At 47.8% G+C, this 10831-nt stretch overlaps 1 protein-coding gene across 1 annotated transcript; it reads right to left on the minus strand.

Annotated features, from left to right (window-relative positions):
• Positions 1 to 349: 349 nt before the first annotated feature.
• LOC124700690 (cytochrome c oxidase subunit 6a, mitochondrial-like) lies at positions 350 to 2824 on the minus strand. Its single transcript, XM_047232776.1, has 4 exons — positions 2643 to 2824; positions 2444 to 2550; positions 2305 to 2347; positions 350 to 664 (listed from the first exon to the last, which is right to left on the minus strand). Exons 1-4 carry the CDS (start codon positions 2746 to 2748, stop codon positions 627 to 629), a joined length of 294 nt encoding a protein of 97 aa, XP_047088732.1. The 5' UTR covers positions 2749 to 2824; the 3' UTR covers positions 350 to 626.
• Positions 2825 to 10831: the final 8007 nt, after the last annotated feature.

A 10831-nucleotide genomic window follows, 5' to 3' on the forward strand; every position in this document is an offset into this window, starting at 1 on the left:
CAATTCAGATTAGCTAGTGATTTTGATTTAGATTAGCTAGTGATTCAGACTATTTTTCTATAACATCTCCTGATTGTATTGCCCAGGAGTGTTGTTTACTTTGATCACTGACATGTAATATATTCCTGTAAACTACTTCTGAGAATCTGGTTACGTGCATGCACCGTTTCCGAATTAAATAGTACCAGTGAGAACTCCAGTAATTCTGAGAATACCAAAGCTAGCCGCAGTCTTAAACTGCTTTAAATGGTTAATCTCGTCTAATATGATTCGCACAGAAACAACTATATCAAACTTGACAACCATGGAAGCAACAAAAAGAAAAATAGGACAAAAAACATCGGACGCATAGGGAGGTGAACGTCCTTCCATAAAGCTGAAAGCATTACACTGGAGTATGATAATGACTCTTCTGTCAAACTAGGCAAGAAACACAATCGCCTTGCATATAATCATTGATGCGAAAACAAGGAAGACACAACAGTCAATTCTGGATTGTCAACATACGAGTTTGTCTTTCTTATTTCTTGCAGCAAATAGATCGCAATGAAAACAAAAAAACACTGGAACAACCAGAGAACTTTACTGAAGCATTCACCAACTTCTCATGGTGTACTATTCAGTACTCAATGGTCGTGCTTGGTCTCAAAAAGGCCATTAGGTCCTGCAAAAGAGGATTGCAAGGATGTGTGAGAACAATAAAACTATAACATACAGTAATCATATGAATAAACTGCAGCCACATGGGGACCAGAATGTGTAAGTAATGCAAGTGTGCAACCAATAATACAACAATATGCTCAGCATTTAACGGGCACAAAATATGAGAATCATGTAAACTGTTTATAGTTTACATTTTATGATGTAAACGACCTAATTGTAGCAATCTAAAAATCTAAAGAAGTTATTCAACCAATATATACAAGTCAATGTTGAAATGCACAAAGTTCTAATTCTGGACTTACGGTCGCAAATTTGTCATGTATATTTTCTATATTTCATTTCAAATAATCAACTAGACACAATTTCAAAGAGTTACAAACACAGATTCAACAATTCTAATGGGTGAACACAATACTACCAGGACCAAATGTCTATGTTCTATCATCAACAATTCTAGCCATGAGTGAATCTGATTGCAACTCAACAGGGCACATAACCATACAAAGTTAGTAGATAGTTGAGCACGCAGAAATGGTGCGCGGTAAACCTAGGCAACAGACGGTATTAGGGTAAGTGTCCACAAGAAATGCAACCCACGAAGAATGATTAGAGTACTGTTTGTAACTTTGTACGTGAACATTTTAAAAAAGATTCCAGTACTATCTGAATTCAAGTTTGATGACACATCACAGAAAATTGGTTGACAAACAGTGGCAGAAAGTACAGATCACGTCTTAAAGTGTATGTTTATTAAAAGGCGCAAGGGTAGTTGTCAATTTAATATTTGAACTTGTTTAGCAATGGAACAGTCAGTATTTGGTTATGTCACATCCTTATGTGAGTGAAGGTTCGTTCATGTAATGGCTGAGCTTAGACTCCTACTATCTGGTTTGAATTTCATAAAAATGAGACCTGGGCTTTACTTCTTAAATACTTCTATGGTCCAACATGGAACTGTACAATGATCCTCGACCTTTCATTCATATGACAAATTCATGAAACAGTATTATGTACAAATGGTCAGAAACAATCAGGGTGTCCAGCTAAATAAATCTTTATACAACAGTCTATTGGCGGAGAGAAATACTCATGAAGTTATAAGGTTGAAATCTTGCAGTGGTATACAAAAGAATTATAGTGGCTCAGTAAAATTCAGAATATTCCTTCAAGAATCCCAAAATAGAGAAATAATATTACAGGATAGAGTACAGAACTTCCTTAAACACTCTCCCAAGAGCTTTAGAACAGAATACACCGACCAAACAATTCTAGTACTAATTTAGCACAACAGAAGTGTTCATATCTAAGTTTACCTACCTATATGTCCCTCGTGAACGTTATTCATTATTTCAGTTTTTTATCGGAAAACTGAACCCAACGATTTAATGAGACATCTTCCTATCAGGAATCTGAAACCTGACATTCAGATACCACTACATAATATAATTAAGTTAACGCCCTAACTTACTACCATAACGAAATGCAATTAACTCACTACACATTAGAACAATCAGCGTAGATAGATCATACCGCATCCAATAAAACAAAGTCAATTTCAATCAAAATCACACCCCAGGAAAGGGACAACATCACAGGAATACGTTTTGAAATGAACGCAGAAAGGGATAAAAATCTACATACCCCAGGGGAACTCCTTGTTGCGGATGTGCAGATAGGGGTACGCCTGCAAGATCAAAAACCAATACCAAGAACCACACGTCAGGTTAATAAGGACATGGCTAACACAACACCGGAAATACACGAGAGGGCGAGATCTGACCGGCGGCTCGTCGTAGTGGGGGTGGCCCTTGGAGAGGTTCCAGGCCGCCAGGAGGGTGCAGGACACGGCCGCGACGATGGTGATCTTCTCCCACTTGGCCGTCTCATCTGCGAGGAGAGATCAAATGGATAAATCCCACATCCACGTCAACGACTGATCAAATCGAGATAGAGGGAGGGGTTCGCGGGGGTGTACGTACAGGCGTCGTCGTGGGCGGAGGAGGACATGGGGCGCCTCGCCGGGGCGGGGGCCTTGGCGCGCGCCGCCAGGGAGCGGAGGCCGGATCTCGCCGCGGCGGAAGCCATGGGGGTGGGTGGTGGCGCCGCTGGTTTTGGGGAACGGGAGACGATTGGCTGGATCCTTTGCTTTCGGGTATCTCCCTTCTCGCTGCGCTCGCGTGGCTGACCTGACCTGTTTTTATTCCATGGATTTGTGTGGGCTAGCTGGTGTTTGGGCTAAGCCCGTGGGCTGGAGATTAGGGGGCGCTATTAGTTGTTAGGAATCTTTACTATTTTCTGCTCAAACGGCCCGCCACCAAGGAAAGAATTTTAGAGGCGGTTTATATACGCTCAAAAAAAAAAAACGTGGCCGGCTCCGGAAAGTAGGTAGTTGGTTCCTAACATGTGTCGCCGCAAGGGTTAAAATGTGTGCCGATTACGGAGCCACCGAACATGCCGCACTAACGAAAGCCGAGGGTTCCGAAGAACCCCATGGAATCTAGATTTTCAAGAGGTGCATACATTTCCCCCTTTTATATGGGCGGGGGCGGCGGTGTGTGTTGGGGATGGCTGCGGTGGTTGTGGTGTGTGTTGGGAATGTCGGTGGTGGTGGTGGTGGTGGTGGTGGCGGTGGCGGTGGTGGCAGTATGTGTAGAGTTGTTGGCGGCGGCGGCAGAGTGTGATGGGGCTAACGTCGGCTGGTAGCGCGAGGATGAGCGTATTTGCATACATAAGGGATAAGAGGGGATCCCTGCATGTCAGGACTTGTGTCCCGGTCCACGGTTTTTATTTATTGGGGAGTTATGTGATAAGGTGCCATATTAGATCAAAATTTTCAATGAATGAAATGCATTAATTAATATATTAATTAATGGCGATGTACCAGATTAATTTTACTTTTGAACACTAACATACCAAAATGACGCAAATACACATGATTTGTTTTAAATACATGGTTCAACGCCACACTTGATTTGTGCCCTAAATCTTGGTTCCTTCCTAATTGAGTATACGGCTACCTCATGTATTTAAAAAATTCTAACATAGCGATGAAGACCGCGACTAGAATAACAATAGCACCGCTAGCATTTTGTAGAAATATTTCGTTGTTGAGAGCATATATTTTAATCTTTCTCCTCTTTATCGTAGTTGCGTCTGCGTTGATCTTGTGTTCATGGAGTACATCGGCCAATGAAGTTCCATTTGCATATTTTCTTCCATGATTTTCTTCATTGCCTCCTCCATATTTCGGATATCCTCATGCATTGGTTTTGTCTTTTCTTCAGCCCACTTTCCTCCATCTTTCGGGTTGCCTCGTGTGCTAGCTCAATCTTGCCTTCCCCTCTACATTTCTTTCTCATCTTTCGGTTTGCGTCCTTAGCTAGCTCAAATTTCTCTTATGCATGTGTCCTGTTTTCAACGGATTTCATCTTCTAATCCCTTGTGAAGTATAAATCCTACAAATAAGCAATTTGACATCTAGACAACGTTGAAACTCGATACATCTCCCACCACCGCCCGGATACCGCATTCACACGTAGATTCCTCGAAAATTCAAGAAATAAATTGATTCAGAAAATCTTAAAAAGGTCACACTCAAGCATAACCTACAAAATCGGTGCCTCATCGAATGAAGAGTACCGGACATCGTCGACATCCTCGCTGACGTTGTTAGTATTCAAGAATGCCATGGATAACTGTGGCGGCGGACAACAGGTCGGGCGTAGACGATGGATGGCGCGGGGTGGGTGCATTTAAGGTGTGACGGGGTTGAAGGCGAGAGAGAGAGAGAGAGAGAGAGAGAGTGAAATGAGGAAAATATTGGGGGAGGGGGTGGATGGTCTTTAACGGTCGGAGAATTTTAACTTTGGGTGTTGTGGGTATACTTCATGGGTGTACCATCTTGATCCGGTAAGCCCGGGTGGCCCATAGACGGTGATGGTGGCGTATGGCCCATCAGGCAGCCCAGTTGCTGTAGATCGGCATGGATGAAGTCCAGCCCAGGAACGGCGAGCCGGATCCACCGACCAACTCTGGAAATCGGATCCGGCCTAGCCCATCAGGGGTAGCTGGATCCAGTACGGCGTAAGGAAAGGCGGATCCTTGACGTGCACGGTAATGTAATATTCCGTAGTTAGGCAACTTGTATTCCGGCTAGGACTCTCCGTGTAAACCCTAGATACTGGCGCCTTTATAAGCCGGATCCCGGGAGTCCTAGATGCACAACCACAACTCATTGTAACAACGCGAAAGCGCCCAGATAATTCCAGATAAGCAGCAGTAGGCCCTGTAATCGAGCAGGTGTTCTGAAGCTGGGTAAATCCCGTACCACCGTCCCGAGAACTCTCCGCCCGATGGCCCCTACTTCTTCTCCCCCTCATGAGGATCCCTCCTCCGAGGTACCGTCGAATAGGCAACGACAGTTGGCGCCCATCGTGGGGCCAGCGGCGTCTGGAGGCCGAAACCGGGAGGGTTCCGCCATGGGAAGCTTCAACGACTCCATCGTTGTGGGGCGTGTCCTTTACGCCGGGAACTTTCCGATCTTCCTTTAGGACGAGTGCTGGATTTCGGCTAAGACCGACCCCATCAAGCTCTCCATCATCCCAATCGGCGGCATTCACATCTTCATCGGTGAACCGTCGATTGCGACGGAAACGCCCTGGTAAGTCACGCTGACGCGACCGCCGCTCAGCAGGACGAGGTCGCGAAGATCCGATCTGAGTCGCACGAGCTTCCTAAGGAAGATTCTGTCTTAGATCTGAAAATTTCAAAGCCCACCCAATCCGCCCATGTGCAGGAAATAACGGTGGAAGACCAATGCAGATCCGACTGGGTCTCCTAGGTATTAGAAAAGCAAAGGTGCCACTTCGTGCACTTCCTCGCACATACCGCAGGAACCGCCCCTCCCCAGGATGGTGCTGGACCCATGCAGGTTGAGGCTGCCGGAAACAGCGATACTCCGGATCACCAAGAGGTTGCCGGAGACAACAATGCTCCAGATCAGCAAGAGGATGCCGGAGACAAAGAAGAATCAATACTCGAGAACATAAGCCCACTATCTAGTGATGCATCCTCCATGGACACAGAGGAATAGAACCGCGCCATGAAGGAGTTGGAGGATGAGGAGAAAGATGAGGCAGAATCCGCTCCGCCAATGCAGGTCCTCGCGACCGTAACTGGGCTGGAGCAAGGAACTGACGCAGAAGTAACTCCGCCCAATTCCGGAATTCCAAGCCCGTCAAATCCGGAGACCCTGCAACGAGTGCGCTATCGCATCGTGCCGGATCCTGGAGAAGGACGTGTCCTCGAACACGGGGAAGACATGTCCATAGAAGAGCTCGCTAGGGCAGCAGGCCGGGATGCCATTGCAAACTCGGAAATCTTAACCAAGCCAATAACTCCTGAAGAAGCCGCAGACCCAGAAGCTCTAGAAGCCAAAAGGAAGGAACTGTTGGCTACCGCTGAAAGGTTTGCCAATACCGCAGTAGTAATGCTGGAGGAAAGGCAAGATGCGGAGGAGTTGATGGAACGGGTCGAGGAGAAAGAGTGCACAACCATAGAATACTTGCAAGGCCAAAGCACTCAGGGAGTGGTGGGAAATGATCATAGGTGATGCCAGCAGGGAAGCATAAAGGATCCGTCAGGAAGCCATTCGCCCCCGTAAGATCAACTTTGACAGCCCCACCAATCATCAGCCGCTCGCAAACCCAAAGGATAACATGAAGAAAGTTGTGGAGCTCCTGGCCAAGAATGATGAGGAAATTGACATCAACCACCTTCGCACACTTGTCGCTTCAACAATGAAGCAACAGAGTAAGGCAGATACTTCACGCAGGATGGAATCCAACCCGGATGTATGTGTATCCACCGAGCAGAAGAACGCCTCAGGAAGGGAGCATCATGACAAACAATCACGCACCAGATCCACGGAGCGCAGAAGAAGAACTAGGGAACATCCAAATCCGATCCCCGTACCCTCGGAAACACCTCCGACGGATAAAAACAAGGAAAAGGATCTGATGTATGCTGGCAGGGACAAGTACCGGAACCCGTCACCTCTGCTCGGGAACCCGCACCTCCTCCGCCGCCTCGCTGATGGAGTCCTGCCAGAAACACCAGACCCCATGGGCCTGGTGGAATTAACATCCGCGACAACATGGTCCTTCAGAGGAATCGGAACAGGGAGCGCACGCCCGAGCCCCGCAGGAGCCGAAATGAAGAACGCGAGCCTGAGCCCCGCAGAATCTGGAACGAGGGAGGCGACCGCCATCATGGAGAGTGCAGCCATCGAAGCCAGAGTCAGCAGCAAGACGGACGCGGAGACCAAGAAGGCGGAAGCAAAAGGTCTCATGGGCCCCCTCGTAGATCTCCCTCCCCACCACCTAGTGGAGTAGGTCGAGGCGGAGGCCGGAGATCCCATTCCCGCTCAAAATCTCCCGCCCGCAACGGTTCGCGCGATGCATGGGAACGTGTCAATGAGTGCAGAGCTGAATACATCGGCCCAAAGTTCTTTGGTAGGATGATCCGAGAGGAGCCAAAGCCAAAAGGCTTGAACCTCAAGCTACCCGGAAATCTGAAGCATTATGATGGCAGTGAAAGGTCCGATACCTGGATCGATGACTACTTCAACGCAGTTAGCTTTGCCGGAGGGACCCCCAATGTGGCCTGCCGCATGCTCCAGTTGTACCTTGTTGGTCCAGTCCGTACTTGGATCAGCGACCTTGAGGAAAACTCCATCTTTTGCTGGTTTGACCTGAAGATCGCCTTTGAGAAACACTTCAGGAGCACCTACAAAAGACCCTCCACAGCCAGCGACCTATAGGCATGTATCCAGAAGAAGAACGAAACCTCTCGAGCTTTTCTTACTCGATGGTTAGCAACAAGAAACGAGTGCGAGAACATGGATAACCGCACAACAATGCTAGCCTTCATAGGTGGCTTGCAGCAGGGAGGGCTGCTCCGACACAAGTTAACTTGTCTCATTAACGAGCAAAAGCTGACCTTAGATGACATGATCAACATCGCCAGCACTCACACCGCCGGTGATGATGACGCAGGTGGAGAACTTCCAGCCACAACCATACCCCTGCATCAGCAAAAGAAAAACTGTGATGGCAGCAACAATAACAAGCGGAAGAACCCCTCTGAAGACCAGAAGAGCGGCGGATCCGACATGGTTCCATAACGTTCCAACGCGGAGGGCAAGGAGGCGAAAGAGGCAGTGGTGACGGAGCCAGCAGGGGCCAGCAACGCGCTGACGAGGTCACCGTCGCTGGGTCCCACGCTCCCCAAACCTACGAAGAGTACACAGACATGTCGTGTCTAGCCCATATTGATCCGTCTACTGGCAAGTCCTCTCACACCAATCGCAACTGCAAGTGGGTCAAGGATCTCAAGACCGACCCGGAAGCAGGATACAGGCGCGCTCGGAAGCACCTCCCACGCGGCAAAGGAGGCAAAGGCAAGAACAAGGAGAAGGACTAGGACAATTCCGAGGCGATGGAAGAGGGTGAAGCTTCGTCGGATCCTAAAGAGGGTTCCGCAGCTAACAAATCCAATCCCTTCGTCAAAAAGAGTGCAGGTGTATAACACACCTTCCTCGGAACCCCAACAGTCCGGGCCAAGAAATCAGCCCTCCGGATCTTGAATGCCACGCTTCCGGCTGTGCCACAGTACGTCAAGTGGTCGGAAAACCCGTGCACCTTCGACCGGGCAGATCATCCGACGGTCATCCCCAATGAATGTTACGCTTTGGTTGTTAGTCCCCGCATCGACGGGTGTGACTTCTCCAAGTGACATAGGCATCCCCAATGGGCCTGCCGAAGATGGTACCCGGGGTTTACTGAAGGCCCATGACTCGAAGAATAAGAAGATTCGGAAGCCCAAGTTATTATTAAGGAAAGCTAAAGTTGTATTAGGAAGTACTACTTGTAATCTTGCGGGACGGGTTGGAAACCCTCCCGGACTCTGTAACTTGTGTATTACGAATCCCTCGGCTCCGCCTCTTATATAAGGGGGAGTCGAGGGACAAAGAGAGGATCAATTCATTGTTCTACGCAACCCTAGTTTTTACATCGTCGAGTACTTTTCGGCTGAAACCTTCGAGATCTACTTGCCCTCTACTTCCGACTAAAACCCTAGTCTACAATCTGTAGGCATTGATAAGTTAATCCCTTGTCAATTGGCGCCAACCGTGGGGATTAGAGGTGTCAAGGAGCTGATCTCGATGGCACGTTCAAGATCGTCGACTTCGTCAACTGCAAGCAACGCTTTGGAAAGAGATAAACAGATCGAAACTGGTCTAGTTGATTTTGTTCCTCACCCGCCCTCCCGTTTGGATGCATATGCGTATGATCTGGAGGAGCCCATGGAGATGACGTTTGGAAAGTTCCACTTCCGCGTCGAGAAAGAAGGAGCGTATCGTCTCGAAATTCCGATCTCGTCGGGATTATCAGCGGTCGATCCCGATTTTTCGAGTTCAGCATCATCAATCGAGTCAGGCGACGAGGAAACTTCATCGCCACGCTTCATCAGCACCAGGGCAAGTGAAAAACTCACCAAGATCTTCAGCGACATATCTTTCGAGTCATCTGCGGACTCCTATATAAGCGATGACTTGAGCGACATCGACAGCTTCAACTTCATCGACAGATCCATTACTGTTGGAAAGGTCTTCACCAATCTCTATGATGGTGTCACCAAACCCGACGAAGTTCAGAATCCAAAATATCATCAGATCTACGCAATTGGAGAACCAAGCCGGTCAGAACCGGAGACATCAGTGGCTTTCGACGATGCGGGAAACCCATATGTCGATCCCGCTGATCTCAGGCGAGGTTTAGGCACTAAATATGTCGGGCCTACTGATACGTCCCAAACGTATCTATAATTTCTTATGTTCCATGCTACTTTTATGATGATACTCACATGTTTTATACACATTATATGTCATTATTATGCATTTCCGGCACTAACCTATTGACGAGATGTCGAAGAGCCGCTGTCGTTTTCTGCTGTTTTTGGTTTCAGAAATCCTAGTAAGGAAATATTCTCGAATTGGACGAAATCAACGCCCGTGGTCCTATTTTTCCACGAAGCTTCCGGAAGTCCGAAGAGGAAACGAAGTGGGGCCACGGGGCGACGACACGCCAGGCGGCGCGGCCTCGGACCCCGGCCGCGCGGCCCGTTGTGTGGATCCCCCGTGACGCCCCTTGACCTCGCCCTTCCGCCTACTTAAAGCCTTCGTCGCGAAACCCCCAGCACCGAGAGCCACGATACGGAAAACCTTCCGGAGACGCCGCCGCCAATCCCATCTCGGGGGATTCAGGAGATCGCCTCCAAGCACCTCGCCGGAGAGGGGAATCATCTCCCGGAGGTCTCTTCATCGCCATGATCGCCTCCGGATCGATGTGTGAGTAGTTCACCCCTGGACTATGGGTCCATAGCAGTAGCTAGATGGTTGTCTTCTCCTCATTGTGCTATCATGTTAGATCTTGTGAGCTGCCTATCATGATCAAGATCATCTATTTGTAATCCTTCATGTTGTGTTTGTTGGGATCCGATGAATATTGAATACTATGTCAAGTTGATTATCAATCTATCACATATGTTATTTATGTTCTTGCATGCTCTCCGTTGCTAGTAGAGGCTCTGGCCAAGTTGATACTTGTGACTCCAAGAGGGGGTATTTATGCTCGATAGTGGGTTCATGCCTCCATTAAATCTGGGATAGTGACCGAAAGTTCTAAGGTTGTGGATGTGCTGTTGCCACTAGGGATAAAACATCGATGCTTTGTCTAAGGATATTTGTGTTGATTACATTACGCACCATACTTAATGCAATTGTCTGTTGTTTACAACTTAATACCGGAAGGGGTTCGGATGATAACCCGAAAGTGGACTTTTTAGGCACGGATGCATCGTCGGATAGCGGTCCGTGTACTTTGTCGTAATGCCCTGATTAAATCTCATAGTACTCATCATGATATATGTATGTGCATTGTTATGCCTTCTTAATTTGTCAATTGCCCAACTGTAATTTGTTCACCCAACATCTGCTATCTTATGGAAGAGACACCACTAGTGAACTGTGGACCCCGGTCCTATTCTTTACATCTGAAATACAATCTACTGTAATTGTTCTTTACTGTTCTTCTTCGCAAACAATCGT

Source organism: Lolium rigidum, chromosome 3 (genome assembly GCF_022539505.1).
Source record: "Lolium rigidum isolate FL_2022 chromosome 3, APGP_CSIRO_Lrig_0.1, whole genome shotgun sequence".
NCBI lineage: Eukaryota > Viridiplantae > Streptophyta > Magnoliopsida > Poales > Poaceae > Lolium > Lolium rigidum.